This window comes from Haliaeetus albicilla, chromosome 24 (assembly GCF_947461875.1).
Source record: "Haliaeetus albicilla chromosome 24, bHalAlb1.1, whole genome shotgun sequence".
NCBI lineage: Eukaryota > Metazoa > Chordata > Aves > Accipitriformes > Accipitridae > Haliaeetus > Haliaeetus albicilla.
The window spans coordinates 15,931,983-15,949,827 of record NC_091506.1 but is presented as its reverse complement, the minus strand read 5'-3'; the positions used below and the strand labels follow the sequence as shown (position 1 = coordinate 15,949,827).

Genomic DNA, 17,845 nt, shown 5'->3' with positions numbered 1-17,845 from the left:
TTTTCTATCTGTTTTAATTCAGAGCAAGGACAAAAGGTCAGTCAGAAGCTCACTGGAGATCTTGAAGGTCTTTTTGGTATTGATTCACCTGCCTGTTTCTATGTTCAGCTGATGCCTGTAAAGAGACAATTTGTATTGGAAAAAGAAATTTTCTGAGAAGGTGGATTTAGCACAAGGCTAAATTGCTGTGTATAGTGGATTTCTCTATGAGTATGAAAGTTAGAGGAGAAGAATTCAAAAAAAGGGAAAACTGTATTGTGCCTGTAATAGGTTATTTTTCTGAGTTCCTCTCTGTTACCTACAATGGGTTTTCTTCTTCCTAAAGTGAAAACAGAACCCATTTTTCACCTCCTGATAAATAAGGTATTTTATATGTAATGGAGTCTACTCCCTGCTCTCTGTGCCTTTTTACATGAGTTGTTGCTTATAGTAAATACTATGCATGGCTAGGTACTAGGTATGGCTAATCTTATCTAAGAACACCTGTGTGATATAAATATGCATATATGCATAAACACCTTTTATTTGCATATATGTACATATAATCATACTTTTGTTTACACTACAGAAATGTATTGTCCTATGCATACATTATTGTATATTATGCATATATGATAATAGGTTTGCATAAGCAGTCAATAACTTTCTATTACCATTTTGTTTTTCTTTTCTCTGTCATAGAGCATACAACCTTCTACTTCAATATGATAAACCGCTTTTAATGTCAATTTCATTCATAATAAGTGTAGGTTTACATGTTTTAAAACTAAAACTATCTTCATGTTGAATTATATATGTGTATAGGAAGATGGAACTACTTCAAGTGTGATACCACATCTGATGAGAAAACAGCCCCTCTCAGTATTGTGGTATTTAACAAATTGCATGGTGCTTTTGTGTTACTTAGTAGAGAAGCTGTCAAATAATAAAATAAGTTAATAAGCTTTCAATAAGTTGAATCAACTGGCAATGTAAACATAGTTTCTCTAGTTTCTCTCCTTTATACTTTGTTTTATATTATGTTTGTGATTTTCTGAATACAACAGCTAAAGTAGCTGTTCAGATTAATTTAATGTATAATGATGGCTTGTTCTGTTTTGTTGTTTTCCAGCTCCCTCAGGCTCAAAAGGTAAAATACTTTAATCAAATCTTAGTCATTCAAAGTAGTCACTAGTCCTTCATGTTTCCATGGTGTTGTGAGCATGGTACGGTAGTGATCAGTGAAAGAGTTCACCGTGACGGGGGCTCTGGAGGTGAGCAGCAAGAAGGGTAGCTGACATGAAGGCCAGCTAAGGTACTCGCTGAGGGCAGCTCTCCAAACATATGAGCTGTTTTAACATGATAGGCATATAGTAGCCTACAACTTTAAAGCAACAGGGAGACTATTTTAGCAACAATTTGAAATAATAGTAAGGATTAAAAAAAGTCACCCCGTTATTCCCTGTGAAACATCTCTGGATCATTTTGCCTCCATTGTAGAGGCTGCAGAACCCATGGTGTAGCTGGTCCCCTTTCACTGCTCCCCACTGTATCTGTCAACACACTTTTGAATACATCCAACATTTGACTTCTCTGATAGGTTGCATACAGTTTTCATATAACATGCTCTTGCCTTTAAACAACTTCTGCATTGATATGGTATGTTACCAGAGTCACCACTGCACATCGTGATAGCACAATTGATTGTGGCAAACTTGAAGAATTGCTTGATGCCTGTTGCACCATCCTTGTATATTTCACAAATGTAATTAAAGCTTCCAGAAAATCGGAAATCTAGATGCTGTTTTGTGGTTTGCAGTGAAAAATATTAACATGAAAAAATGAATGGAATATACTGGGAAACTGCAATACTCACTTGTCCAAGTCGTTCTTATTGTGCTAGGTAAGGCACCTTTAAAAAGAAATATCATAGCAATTAATCAGTTAAACATCACTGTTATTAACAGTCTTGGGTGATGATCAAAGTCCAGTTTTTAATGAAAGCTATAGTTTAAGTTATCTTCAATGAATAGCTTTTGCAGAATCCTGAAGGCATCCACAGAACTCAAAACTTTGAAATGGCTAATTAATGTATCTCATCCACTTTTTAGTTTAAAAAGCAAGAAATATGAGCATGGGAGCTTTTATTTTTATGATGCTATGTATGTTTGAAATTTCCTTGCTCATAGAGCTCAGAAAATTCTATTTCAAATCTGCAGGTAATATACTATTTTTGTGACAGTGGACTATGTCCATAGTTTGTTCTTACATTTTGATAGTTGCAGAGCCTACCAAATGTGACATGGTAACAAAAACTTGCCTTTTTTTTTCTTCTTTTTTCTCTGGAAATAGATGGTTTAAAGAAATCTTTTGTTTACAGCTTCCTGGAAAAGTAGAAGGACTAAAAGACTGGCTAGACTGGCTAACTTTGGCTTTCTCATGTTCGCCTGCTTGTCTAAAAGTTTATGCCAACGGCTTCTCTTAACAGTTTGCAGAAAGAAGAGAGAGTGAGGCTATAATATTGCTGGTGCAGAAAGATATAACCAGTCAGGCCGTTTACCAGATTGTGTCATGTGGTGCTGTATTATACGCTCTGATGTCCACAGTTCTGAGTTATTAAATAATGTTGTGGTAAAAATTAGTCAAGTTTGAGTTTAGCGAAAAAGCACACATTTTTCATGGAAGGTCAAAAATGCCAATTTTCAGTGTGTTTAACACTTGAGCAAAATAATGTAGAACTAAGCCACATATTTTGTATATGTATGCATAATGTCTAGTTGATTGTATACTACTTTCATGCAGAGAAAGAGGAGAGGGGTGGGAAAGAAGGAATGGGATGGGGAGGGAAGACGGGTACAAGTAATCCAGAAGGGCTTTTGATAAATTCAGGTAAGAAATAAATCTTTTCATAAGCATGGCCTTAGAGCTTATGAGCAAAACAAGAGAATCTCTTGCTATCTGCAAGGTGAAGGGAAGCAGCACAGGGCTGATGCACGCCTTTATGAATGACTTAGTCACTAGTGTACATGTTTTGCCATATGGTGTCTGAACTTGTACTGTATTTTTGTTGGAATGTATGTATCATCTTGCAAATGTTTTCTCTATAAACATTTCAAACAGTCATGTCTCTCTAAAACATGTTCACTTTAATCTTTGAGTGATCTGAAAGAAAAATGTGGCATTCAAAGTTTACCTTTACTATTTTATATCCATTATAAATACTTGGTCATCTTGATGAAATGCGTTATGTCTTTTCTGTGAAAGACTGGCTACAGTCTTCTCAGTGTTTAGTCAATGTTCTATGGTGATTAGCTATTGATTTTGAAGACCTGTAGGTTTTCAACTGTCTACAGCAGTTAAATAACAATTAAAACCTGTTACTGTTACGCTATCTGCTCTAAATCAAATTGTTGCAAATTCAGAAGTGGAGTGCCAGTGAAATGAAGTATGAGGAGTTTAAGGTGGATGTCTGTTGCACCATGATATTTGTCTTGAAAAGATCTTTGTGATATACCCTATACTTAAAATAGAAAATACCACAAACCCCTCCCCAAAAACTCACCATAATTTCAGGTGCTAGAGATGCTGATTTAATATGGTTATGTAGCTTTCAGAAGAAAATATGTCTAGAAAGGTCTAATGTATCTAAAGGAAAGAGCCATTAACCAGACAAATGGAACAAATTTATGTGAATTTGATGTGTCCTCTATGTTGCTTTTCTGCATGTTTTTAGGTAACCATCTCACAGGGCTCTGAAAATAGTAATAAAACAAAGTCATCAAATTTACCAATTTCCAGACTTTTTCAGTTTGGCTTCCAAAATGACCTTTATCTTTGAAACACTTTTGAAAAGCAGCTTTTGTATTCATCGATGAGCAAAAGCTATTCTTCCTTAATAGCTCAAAAAGGTGTTTAGTTTCCTAGTAAGAAAGCTTTACTTGCTTCCTTGAGCAAACACAGCAGGATTCAAAAGCTGTTGTCCTACTCCTGCTGTGATGTTTTATTCTACTTAGCTTGTGTGAAGAGGTAGAAGTGAATAAATTAGGCACACAAATGAGAAGCAGATAGTTGTGTTTAGGAACATTTAGGAAAGTTTTTTTAATGATTCTCTCATGAATGGAATCGTATTTCCTCCATATAGAAATGTTTTGATGATATTTGTTGCCCAAAAGTTCCTGACAGCTTTCTTCTCTCTTTCTGTGTTATCCCTTAACTTCTGTAAGTAGTGCTTTGCCCTCCTTTTATCTTGATGCTATCATCTTTCAGCCATTTGGGAGCATCATTTATCATTCCCTGCATCATTTACCTTCTTATACTTTGAAGTGTTGAATTAACTGTCACTGGGAATAGAAAATAGAAAATTTGCAAAGCTGCTATTTCATTGAAGTGCATGACTAGTGATTTTAGCATTTTTATAAAATTATAGGAGTTAAATTGAATCTAATGAAGTAGAAAATAATGATGAAGTAAACATTTTGACCCTGGTTAGCATTCCTTTTGATCTGTTTCCTGCTGATGAGAGGCTATTGTTTTTCAGTTTCATAATGTATATAAAGTTGAGTGATCCATTCAGAAAGCTGCATTAAAATTTTCACTTACATGTCAATCACAATCTTAAATTTAGTTTCCAAATTTCTCTCTCTCACTCCTCAAGAAGCAAGCTGACTTCTAATAACAATTTTGAGTCAGCAATTTGCAAATTTTAACTAAGTAACTATTTTACAATATGAGGGGTTTTGCTGTTTCATTTCTTTGTGCTAAACATGGAAATGTCTCTCTAACTTTATACACTCACACAGGTTCCCATACTGTCCCAGGCCATAATTTGAATCTAAGCCAAAATAATAGTTATTCCTATATAAAACACATTTAAATGGTCAATTTCCAATTCTCTGATGCTTCCAGCTTGCCTCATGACTCGACTCAGCACATAAGAGCACAGTAGTCACAGAAGAAGACAGCACCTTGTGAAGCAAGCCTATGCAGAGTGGGGAAAGGAAGAAGGGGGGTGGGTTGGGAGGGTTGGCAGAGTTATAACAGGATAGTGAAGAAAAACGAAAAGCTTCAGCATGAACCTCATACTTCAAATACATCCCTACGGAACTGCTGTCTGTTGTGGGTAAAGTTTCAGCAGCAGCACTGTGGCAACCACTTTCAACACTGGTGCCTTGTCAGAGGGTTTGCAGTGTTCCCGTGCCCCACAGTTGCAGCCCACTTTCAGTCCCCCTGAATATAGCAATGTTTTTCCCCTACTTTCCGATTGTTTTTTTTTCACAAGGCTGTATAGGCTATGCCAGCAGACCTTCTTTTTCCTCGCTCAAGTCCTTTAAGTCCTATTTCCTTCCAGGTCTACAGGCCAAAGGTTCCTGTGTCAGCATAGCTGCACAGCCCTCCTCGAACAGTTGCTCAGGTGCCTCTGTTTAGCCCCATCATATCTCCTAACCTTGCTTCATTTTTAGATTCAGAATGTTAGCTCCAATTTTAAGCTCTGTCCTACAGATCTAATGGCCTTATGGACCTTTTCTGCATTTTAGCCTGTTGGTATTTTAATTAAACATTGTGGAAATCAAAGCTCCTGTTGTGGGATGGTGACAAGCCAACTAGGAATGCTGTAGATTCAGGAAGATTAGAATTCAAAGGAATGTTATTGGGCTAGAGATTAGTCTATGAGCAAATTTGGGCATTGTTGTGGTTATTCAATAGTTTTCATGAATCAGAATTGGTGGGAGCTGAATCTGACTTTGCTTGACACCGTTTGCTGCAACAGATATCCCATTCTGTGGAAATGCACTGCAGTTATTACAGTCCAATGTAAGTGCAAAAATGAGGAATATGTCAAGCAACAAAAGAGTTAGTGTAAAAAAATTTCTTATTTTGTTTTGCTAGACATTGTTTAAATTGGGAAATGGAGATTGAATAGAATTAGCACTATGGAAGTTAAATTCTGAGCTGAATAGTCCTGCTAGGATTTCCTGATATCTATCTATCTATCTATCTATATCTATATCGCATAGAGATAATGAATCTGTATTAAAAGAAAGATGTTTTGAGGTTTCAGATCTAATATTTTCTTGGATTAATATCTTTTTAATATGGTGAAAGTTGGTGAAAAAATTCTAGAAACCCTGACACAAGTTGTGGTTGTCTAAAACACAAAGTCTAAACTCTGAAAGATAATGGAAAAAATATGAGTTTTAGATCTTAAAATTTGTTTCCTTTCTGTGACTAGTTATAGTTAAAAAATTAGCAACAAAAAGTAGAATTGCCCCATCAAATTTGCCTTTTATTTAAACTAATTTGTATATTGTTTATTTTGCCTTTTTTTAATTCATCAGTAACACTTAGGGAATATGTATATTTAACACAATATAAAAATACCACTTCATAGCCAGCTAAAGTGAAACAATATTGCATATTGTCTTTGAAAAAAAATCAGGAATAGCATCTAAAAAAGGATACGGGCTTTGTAACTGTCCTTACTTGTTCTTTCATCTCAGGAGATATCCACTGGTCCGTCGCTGGCAGAGCTTGGCTTCATTATAGTCATTGCACAATATATGTAGACAAGAATAACATTGTATTATCAGTAATAGATATGGACACTGCTAACTCTGTGTCAGAAATTCTGGACAACCTACTGTAACTCTTCTTGGCTATACACTCCAAAGGAAAATGGTTCAGGGATCCTTCTCAAATTCCTATTGCCGTAATGGAAACATATAAGGAAATGGATATTCTTTCCTGTATATGTGTTTCTGGAGTAATTCTGGAGTCTGCCTTAATCTTTGCCCTGGGAGATGGATGTAAGTGCTAGATGTCAGGCTAAACTCTCTTTGGTTTATATGCTTCATGTGAGAAGTAAGTGGATGCTTGTATATTTATTGTTTCTGGAGATTTATTTGGGGTTGTTCTGAGGGGCGTAACCCTGTTCAGCAAGGAGTTAAAGGGAAAACTGTAGCAGTTAAATCTATTTCTAAAAGGAGTTTTACTCCAAATATAAAACTATTAGTGCTAGGCATTACAGATCTGTGACTTTCTCAGAGAGTAAGTTCTGTTTCTTTATCCTAAACAGACGAGTCATTTAGACTGAGAAAGGTTTGTTACTGTTTGCTAAGCATTTTATCAGACTGAGTGTCCATGGCCCTTGTATAGATTCTTGCCTAAAACTGTTATCACTTGGTCTTTTCAATAGAACAACTTTCTGGGGCAAACCACCAGACCATAGATGATAACTTACAAAATCCTGAGATCTAGTTGAAAACTCTGTGTTTTTCTTTGGGGGTCTAGTTTTAGTTTTTCTTGCCAATGTCATCCAAAGTAGCCTTGCAATTCTGAAACAAAACATACTGGTGCAAGTTGGAGGAACTACAAGAACTTACTTTTTTGCAATACTATTAGATGAACATGTTGAAAAATGAATATTCTGTAGCATAATTCATCCAAACTTCAAATGAACTGAACTCAAGCATTGAAATACATGTATTTTTACTCCACCATTGTAATTCCATGTTTTAGAGAGCCAAAGGAATAATAAGTTAAACTACTTGTGTTCATGTGAGGATCTTTCCAGAGTTGAAGGAATAAGAAACATGAGGGGCTGTACAGTTCAGTAGTCTCCCATAAGCATGTATACCCATATGCATGAATCCACACACATTTAATATTTCACTGAACCAAATTCCCATGAATTCTTATTGCACCAATTTCACATTTTTCTATGTTCATTAGCCAGTCAAGCACTGTCAAAACACTGGCATTTCATAGCTCTTTGAGGCTAAAGTTACCTTGTATTTTTCTGGTAATGGTGGCTTAAATGGTGGCCAGGTTCTGCTTAAATATTCCTAGAATCACCTGACAGAAGAGGTCTGCTAGTTTCACTCATGATGTAAAAGAGATGGGAATACTTTCTGCTAAGGGCCAGAAAGAAAGAAAATGAATTAGTGAAGATCTTGAGTGGAAGCTAGGCTCAGAAAGAAATTAAATTGAGGTTTGTTTTGTTGCTTTTGGTTTATTAATAAACCCCAGAAGGAATTATGTTATTGTGAGTTGATATTCTTAGCAGAAGATGAAATTTGTAGTGTATTCAAATGTAGAACTAAATCACAAATGAACAGCTCAGCAGAAAGGTAGAAAATGGAAGAATTTTTGAAATGGCTGGTGGAACAACAGCAGCTGCAATATGAAAACTTAATTGTATACTGGCAGTACTGAAAAAGAGATGCTCATTCAGCATAGGGTGGTCTCCTTTTTTCTGGTTTTCAGAGGAGAAACTTGAATATGAAAAAATACCTTTACTGCAAAGGAGCTCTGCCTGTGTATACATGGTTTGCCTGTGTTCCGAGGTTCCAGTACATAGCGTGCCTTTGCCGCAGGAAGGACTGTCATGAGCCTTCGCATTGCTTTCACATTACCGTGGAGAATTTATTCAGGATCAAACCACTGGTGTACACAGCAGAAGCCACTCAAGTCTCACACATTGTTGGGGACTCCCAGACACATCCACTGGTCCTATTCTGTGTGACAAAAAAGGCAGACCAATACTAGTTAATAGATTAGTCAGACTAGTAGAATAGTGAAGACTACTGAGGTTTGAGAGAACTGAATTTAGAGAGGAAGCACAGACTGTGTTTATGAAGGAAGATGCCTTCGTATGTAAACTGGCATAGACAAATCCACGTTTCCTCTCATGAAGGTATCTTCCCGATTCATTAAGGGAGACGCTGATTACAGCACTTATCAGCTGTAGTCCTTAATCAAAATGACTCAGTTGGAGAACAACTTAATTGCATTCGAGCAGAAGAAACTGAACTAAACCTTAGGTAATTTTTTTTTTTCTTTTTTTCTCCCCCCCCCCAAACAGTGACCACTGTGTTTTATGAGGCAGCCTACTTCCCCATATTACATTCCATGCTTGAAAATAAAACATTCCAATATTTGGATGGATAAACATTTTTTTTTAATAAAATGTCTTTGCAGAATTCCTGTGATAAGGTAAACTCAGGGTTTTGTTTTGAAATGCATAAGGCTCATGTAAACATGCTAATTTGGCTTTTGGAAAAAGCAGGAACTTCTTGCTATTCTATGGGGAATAAATATCTAACAGAGTAAGCAAAATCTGAAAGGACAGGCACTTAGTGCCATACTGCATGTAATCAGAGTTCTGTATTGTTTAGCATGAAGATGACTTACTCTGCAAGAGTGGATGCTTGCTGATGTCAGACATTTAAGATGGTTAGTGCATTTATAAATACAGATCTAAATAAATATAGGAAAGTGTATGTAAATATAAGTAAATATTTATTCTATAAATATAAATAAATAATACAGGCCTGGCCCCATTTGCCTTTTCAAAGAAATTACTCTCTAAGAAGGTGACTTTGATATCTGTAATACATTTTAAAAAGCCATGAGTAATTTATTGCATGTTTTTCCATTTTTATTTTTCTGTCCAAAATTTTTGGATCCTTATATTTATTTTCTCATTTCATTTTCATTTGACTAATTTTAATTTGCTGACTGAAGCATCGGACAATGCCTTAAGCATTGCTCTTGAATTCTTATCTTTTATTTGTGTTAGTTTCCATCTGTTTCCAGTAATCCAAACCCAAGAATTTGGAGAAATTGGAATTCGCATCCACTTCTGAAAGTACTTTCTTCAAAAATTGCAAGGGACCATAACAAGCTAGTCTATGCAGATATGTTTAAGTAGAACAAAATTCTAAGTTAGTGCACAGATACCATCACTGGCCTAAAACTCTTAAACTGTTTTTCAGTGATTACTTTATGGTTCTATTTTGCCAATATTCCTAAAAAGGCAACAACAATTAATAGCTGTCTGGAATTTTCAGAGGCCTAATGAAATTAGATGCCCAATTCCTGGCAGAGGTCAGTGGTATTTGGAAACTAAACTTCCTGAAGCATGTTTGAAAATTTCGTCCCTAGGAAATGGCAGCAATATGCAACAAAACCATTATTTGAAACTATTTTTGTAGCATTCCACCAGTTTTGATTTGGTTCCATCTTTTACCCTGCAGGATGTTGTACTGAATCTGGGAAGTGTTTAGATGCATTTCAATGCTGCTTCTTATATTGTTTAATTTTATAGCAAAAAATACTGAGCAATAAAATGTTCTGAAAGGCACTTCAAAGCACATACCTTTTCCTTAGTTCACATCTGTTGGTAGCCTGAAGTGTTGGAGCTTGCCAGTGGAATTTTTATTTTCCTGGAGGGTTGGGGATGAAGCAGCTTTTGTTTCCTTGCCTTTTTCTTGATATTATGTAACCACTTGATGGAAATAAAAATACAGTAATTGATATGTTGCTAAATAGGTAAGAGACAGGACTTTAATGTCAGCCAGAGCCTATGTGTGTTAACTAATATGGTGCCCCAGGTAAAGAATAAGCCTAGATGCTTATCAGGGACATAAAGATAGAAGAAATAGAAAAGAGCTTGATTTGTTAATACTTAGAATGATGTGCAAAGAGACGTTCTTAAGCATTGGAAAAAAAACAGTGTAGGAGTAGAAGGGAAGAAAAGAAACAGAGGGTTTTCTTTGAGAACAGAACAAGAATTCAAAACAGAGTGTTGGCGGAATTGAAAGTTAGTGGCTCTGCCACTAATGAATTTCCAACATTTGGGTGAACTTTGGTCCAAATTAATCCTTATTTGTGAACACAATTGATCTGCCAGCAACATTTTGTTTCAGGAGAAACTATATACATAACAAACATAATATTTTGTGTATATATTTTTGTCAAACCTTACTCTTTGTTTCCCATGAACCCCACCAAACCCCAGAATATGTGGGGTTAGTAAGGATGAACCAAGTAAGCTTAGCACGTAGCTTTAAACAATTTTGAATCATCAGACTGTAGAGAATTATTATGCCACATAAAGCATACCTTTGTAAAAATGGCAGTAACTATTAGTATTAGTTACTCATATTAGTTACTGCTAAGAGACTGGAAGGACAAAATTGGATAAGGTACAGCCTATTTGAAGATTGAGATTAAGTTCATGGTGCTTCACGTTTCAGTCATTCCCAAGGACTCTTCACTATATGTAACTAGTCACCATCCATCTGGTGACATTATTGCATCATATTAGGATAAGTATCATTCTCTGCATTTGCCAGTAACACTAAGAAAACTCCTGGTTCTATGTGTAACCAAGTTATTTGTTGCCTGCTTAGAAACATGCATTTTGTGCTTATTAAAAAAGAAATTTTAAAAAAATTACTGTTCAAGATGTTTCTGGCAAGAAATATTTGACTACAGTATTTTTTTTTTTTTTACATGCCTACATAATTCTTTTCTGAGCCTATGACTTTGTGATGTCCAGTTGACGAGTTTGGGAATCATAAGGATTGTCTATATTTTCTTTTGGGAAAAAACATAATAATTGAGTAACCGAAACATTTATTGCTAATTACACAATAATCTGAACTGTTAAATTTAGTACAGCCATTCAGAGACTATCATTTTATATTGATTTTGTTATTCTGAGTTTGTGATATTTAACATTTTTGATTAAGCATTAACTTCTAATCAAGTATTTGCTGATGATTAAAAAAAAAAATCCTAGCCAGTCCTGAGGATATCAGTAGTACATGTTCATTCTGAATGTAACTAATGCAAGTTGAAGTTTTATCAGTGATTAGAGAGCATATTACTGTTTTTTTCTCAGAATCACTGAATTTTTCAAACACTTGCATGAGGTGTTACAGAGTTCTGCTATATGTAAGCATTTGTCGGACTTGCAAAGCAACAATGCAAAATACCTAGATCATGGCTTCCTTTGCAATTTATTAATGGACTCTAGCATTAATTGTCTTAGCAGAAATACCCAGTGGCTAACATTCTACTATTTCAAAGTATTTCTGCCAAAATGTCATTGCCCAGGGAATAAAGCTGTGCTCCTCCCCAGCAGATAATTCCTCACGATCTAACGATTTTTGTGAAGCAAATACCGCAGCTTGAGTTGGTCACTCACTGAAACATCGCAAATACGAGTCATCTATCATCCAGTTATTTGCTGACTCCACTTATGGAAGTGGCCAACAACCTGTTCATCTGCCAAACAAACAAAAAAAACAACAGGCTGGACCGTAAGATTGCACTTCTATAGAAATGACTGAGTCAGCCAACTGTTGGTGGTACTTGTAGATATAATTACAGGGCAATCATTCTCTGCATGCTTTCATAGTTAGTTTTGAAAGTTAATGACCTGTTGTCTCAGAATTTTCCAGGAACTCCAGACTTTTTTTTTTCTCCATTTAAAGAATTTCAAACACCCTAAAACTTTACTGACAGTCCCTTGGCTGGCATCCTATCCAATAAATTGTTTCTAGTAATCTCTTGAGAGTGAGCTGACTTGTAAAATAATACCATACTGATACTTGACAAATACATAATGTCAGAGAAGAACAACCCTGGGCAATCATATAAAATCTCTAAACACTCCAAGATGTCACCCCATAATCAGCTGAATGCTTTTTCACTTCCTGATGTACATGTGTTTGGGACTATTGACTGTCATACCACAGAAGGCTCCTCTCCATACAAATCATGTCAGTGTGCTTAACTGTACTACTCTGGCCAAGGAGAGTAAATTCTTACACTAGTTCAGCAGCATTTGACTTTCAAGTGCCACCTTTAAACTCCTAGTGTTTTGCTGAGTTGTTTTTGGTTTTTTTTGTTGGTTGTTTTGTTTAATAACTTACTATTGCTTAATAGATCAAGGATTATATCAGGGCTGGAAATATTTCTTCATAATAAAGAGGAAAACAACAACAAAAAAGCAAACATGTAGTTCCACCTCATGTCCCTATTGATTCCTTATCAGATGTATACCTTGTTGATCCTAAACCCCATTTGTGTTCTGGTCTGATGTCTGCAAACACTCCTCCTCACCATGAGATAGTGCCATGCTTCAGGAAATATACTTGTTTGGGAAACCAAAACCCTCCTGAAGCAGACTAGGAGCTGCAAGACATGTGAAGTTCTAGGTTTTGTCTGATTTCTTAATGTGAAATGTGCTTCATAAAATATCTTGGGCATAATATATGACCTGTGCTCTGAAAATTTGGGGAGTCGAGAGCTGTTGCTCCATTAATAACAAAAGCTTTGTTAACAAAAAATCAAAATTGCAGCAGTTCTCAAAAAAATGTACTAGAAATACTGCCTGAGTACAGAAAACACGATACTGATGTAAGGGTAGTAGGAGAATATCACAGCTGCAATTGGGCATGACTGTCACCTACAGTATTTGTCAGGAAGATCGTCTCTATTGCCTTGTCCATTTGGCTAAACAGATGCAACAAAGGAGACTTTGTGTTTTACAAAATCTCTAGTTGTGATTATAACTGGATATGCCATGCTTTTAAATGTTGGCTAAGCCTCTTCAACTTTACACCTCTTCCCAAATTATAGGGGCAGAAAGAGTTTAACAGTAACTCTCAACTTCCTGCTTGAGTTATCTTTCGTATGTAGCTGGCGAAGATCTACAGGCACACAGAGCAGTGCTTGCCTTGAGCATCACAGTTAGCCTTTGCCTTATGGCAAAGATGTAGTCTGGCCAGAGGGCACGAAGAGTGAAGAGATGGTAGTCTCAGCAATGGCACTCTCCTGTGGCCAATGATAAGCATTCTACATGTTTCTCTTGAATGGAACCAAGGTCAGGAGATCTGTTTTCTCCCTAAACGGAAGAAATGTGTTGAAAACTGATGCGCAGAATCAGCTAATGCTTCATGCCACCTCTTTGTCCAGCAAACTGAAACCGGATGGAGCAAAGATGCTCCTGGGATCCTAACAGGCTGTCATCCTTTCTGCCGCTGTGTCAGCTGATGAGATCTCAGTCTGGACCAGAACAAAGTGCATGCAACTCATGACCTCTTGTTCCTTGCTGGGAGAAAACAGCCTGAGGCAATGTTAGCAGAGCTGACACTGGGAAAGATGTAGAACAGAGCTCCAGCTGCTTTGCTACTGCACATTCTGCTTCCACAATCCACATTTCAGCCCCTTGTATCTCTCATGGGAGACTGCAGTAGGAATGACGATGAGGCATCTTTCCCACCAATGTAGATGGTGGGATGGGCAGAGCTGGTGTAGTTCAGATGGGGCTGGGGCTGGGCTGGGCTGTGCTGAACTGACTGTGAGTCTAACTACATAAGCGTCATTTAGATAAGGTGCTTTATCTCATTTAAAATGAAGAGAATGTAACTGAAAAATGCAATCACATGTCTGTAATTGTTCCTTAGTTCTTAGAGATAATATTTCTTTTTCAAATATAGCTTGCTGATGATCAGGGATTGGTGTTGATGACAACTGTTGCCATGCCAGTATTTAGTAAGCAAAATGAGACTGTAAGTACTCAGACTATTTCTGTCATGTGATAATGGGGTGACTGCAATGAGGTTGCTTTCAGGGACCTAATAAGATTTTAGCCAACTCTAAAGATTTTTCTTCTCCTCTTCTTACTTTGTCTGCAGTTAGTATCCCTTTGTTAGCATAAAAATGTGGACAAAGAATCCCAAATAACTATACTCTAGAAACCATAGTAAAATAATAAAGCCCTATGCCTAAGAGAAAATCTCAGATGATGCTAGGCCTTAGGGTTTTCTTACTTCTCTATTACCTTTTCACAGCAAATAATCTATATCCTTTTCTTCTTTGCACTGATATGCTTCTATTTCATGGACTCAGAATTTAATTAGTCATATGTATATTATGTATATATCTGTTTATCTTTACTAATGCAATAGGTTATTAAAGAAAATTACATGTACTTTCTCCTTAATTCTTAATCTTTCTCTTTTGTTTATCAAATGGCAGGAGATATTGGGAAAGAAGGGAGTAACATATTTTTAACAGTAGTTTTTAATTCAAAAACCTATTTTGCATGAGGAAGTTTTGTTGAGGGACTCAATAGCTATCAAAAGTTTGCATGCCTTTTCTATGTGAATAGAAAGGAGCAATATTATTGATTAAATGACTATTTGATCAGATGAGTTGTACCAGCGTCTGCTTTCACCACTTTTAAAATATTTTTTCTGTTATCTATTCACTTCTGCAGAGTAGCTGCAATGTGAAATGAGCAGTAAGAATGTTCATTATTATTTTGGTTCTGAGTGCAACTTTTATTGTTCTTTTCAGAGATCTAAAGGGATTCTTCTGGGAGTAGTTGGCACAGATGTTCCAGTTAAAGAGCTTTTAAAAACTATTCCAAAATACAAGGTAATACACAAATGATAATATGTCCTTTATACTCAGTATAATATAACATAATTTATTTAGCATGTTAATATTTTTTATATGGATGTAGCTCCGTTATTTCACTTGTTTTCCTCAGGAATTTTAGCTCTGTAGTGTGATGGCTAAATGTCGTTGGCCCTGAGATCAAGTTCAGTTTTTAACAGCAAAATTAATATGTGGCTTGATCTTCACATTTTTGCAGATCATGGTGTGCTCTGGAAGGTAATATTAAGTATTGTCCGTATTAAAATCAGTGAAATGATTAAACCACACAATATAACCAGAATACCACACAAAATAACCAGAAATTCATGCTGAACATTTGCATAACTTTGTATGAAAACCATACCAAAAAATCTATCCTTAACAGGGCTTTAGGCTTCCTGCCAGCGTGTAGCCCTTCCTGTCCCAAGTCCACGTCCCAGTTTAGTAATCTTTTTGAATTAAAGCAAGTGGCACATTTCAGGAACTTGAACACATTCCTGCCTAACCAGACCAGTGATTCCTTCTCTCCTACCCAGTATTTGCTAGATATTTCCCTCTACTTAGTTTTCCAAAGACAGAGACAACTCTACTATAAAATTCTTACAAAATAATTATCATAAAAGTTTTCAAAATTTGATGCATTTCATCTATTGTGAAATGTTCGTAACTCAGTAAAAGTAGGCTTCAGGCAAATACAAAGATATAATTACTTTTCATTTAAATTTGATGAAATTCATTAGTATTTCACCACTTCTCTATGTCTGAAATGCTTTACTATAGTGTTCTTTTATTCACAAATGAAAATTAAATGAATGTTTTCCAGTTAATTCCTAGCAGAATTTTTTTGCGAGACAAATAAGCACATAACACAGTACCATAGACAGCCTTTGCTAAAGAGGCCAGCTATTGGAACAGCTACATTTTGACACGTGCCTGTACGGAGCGTAAATTTTTATGTCATACTTTCCTCTTAATTGGCTGCCATGCTCTCATTTGCTGATTTCTAAGAGGGTGGAGGAATAAGCTGAGTTGTAAGTGCCTTTGAATATTCCTACATGGTTTTGTAGATAATTCTAGTTAGGAGGAAAAAAAAATCCTCCTGTTGTTTTTCATTCTAATTTTGAATACATTAGCAGTTACCAAATTATTTTGTAGATCAATACGCAGTAACTGGGAAGTTTAAGTTAAATGACAATTTGATAAAAATAATGCATAAAATACTGGCAATAATGTTGATAAGGTGTATTGGAGTAATTTCCTGGGATCTGGATCCCACTAGGCTAGACGCTATGCGAACAGAACAGAAAGGCTGTCCCAGCTGGAAAAAAAGTTTGCGGACTGTGGGAAGAGGCAGCAGATGACTACATCCTGATATCAGAACATGGTGAACAGAGACATTCCTGGTCAGGATAAATAACAGAGAACAGTCTCCGTGCACTGACCACCAAAGTTAGTTAACCGCAACTTATATATTACTTTTGTGTATGCAGAAATACAGAATCAGTAGAAGGTAGAAGAGAAAGGAGCAAAATTTGGAGCACTGCAAACAATCTTGGAGGCAGCCTTCTAAGGAGCTATGGGTAGAGCAAGTTTCATTTGTAATGAGAAGGAAGAACAATGTTGTAGTAATGGCAGCAAGGAAGGCCTGGCTGTGCATGGCTGGATAGAAAGGGTGATATCGCAGCGATGTTATTCAGAAGTCAACTGTGAGATTTGGACATTCTCTGAATGCAAGCACCTAGAGAGAGTGTGGGGCCTGAATAACAGGTATTGCAGCAGAGTTAGAGTGATTCAGAAAAGGAGCAGATAGGCAGGAAAATTAAAATTTCTGGTTTTGTCATATGATATTATAATTTTTAAGACTTAGTTTTCTGTGGAAGTAATATGCGATCCTCTTTCTGAATATTAGACTTTTTATTTGAAGGTACATTTTATATTGCAGGATGTAATGCAAGAGAGGATTATTGCAGGAGGCACCAATATCATGCAATACAGTTAGGTTAGTGAAATCACTTGAGTTATAACTTCCAGTCTCACATACCATAAACATTTCTGAACAGTAAAAAGACCATGCAATTGCAAGAGCATAATCACCCCTGGGACCCATTCCTGTAGAGGCAGCATATGAAATAAAATTCACACAGGGATATAAAATGATTGGTTCGAAATAGAATTCTGCTGACCTGGAATTCTCTCAGCTTGGATGAGGTGGATTTTATGCTGAGGAAGATGAATAATAACAATAACCTATTTTCAGCAGTCATTATCTAGACTAAACTTCCCCAGATGTCAGTGGCAGTTTCTCCTGAATAAGGTAGGGTTGGATTTAGTAATACTTAGTTTTCACGTGGCATTTTATAGCAGTTGGAAAAAGTTTTTTCATTTCTGAATCTGTCATTTAGAGACAGAGTTCGAGGTTTAAAATGGCAATACTGCTGTGAGTGGTAGTATCTCTCAAACCAAAGCATTTTAAGTGCAGAGAGTGTGCAGTTTCACATACTGCACAACACACAGTATAATACTACCCTACAAGTCTGAGTATGCTTCAAATAGGCAAATACGTTTTCTCCTGTGAAGTATACCACCCACATTTGTTTCCTTACCTGACTTCCCTTGCTTGGATGTCATT

General features: G+C 36.3%; 1 protein-coding gene across 7 annotated transcripts in view; it reads left to right on the top strand.

The window, feature by feature from the left end:
- Positions 1-17,845, top strand: part of CACNA2D3 (calcium voltage-gated channel auxiliary subunit alpha2delta 3) — a 476,807-nt gene that overhangs the window by 338,305 nt on the left and 120,657 nt on the right. For 6 of the 7 annotated variants that reach the window (XR_011329699.1, XM_069812301.1, XM_069812303.1 and 3 more), the window contains 3 exons: positions 1,112-1,129; positions 14,271-14,342; positions 15,133-15,213. Coding sequence is in view for 6 of the 7 variants with exons in the window: in XM_069812301.1 (XP_069668402.1) it covers positions 1,112-1,129; positions 14,271-14,342; positions 15,133-15,213 (171 nt within the window). In the remaining variant the exon portion in view is untranslated. The remainder of the gene's footprint in view (positions 1-1,111; positions 1,130-14,270; positions 14,343-15,132; positions 15,214-17,845) is intronic. The other variant, XM_069812302.1, reaches the window with a different exon arrangement.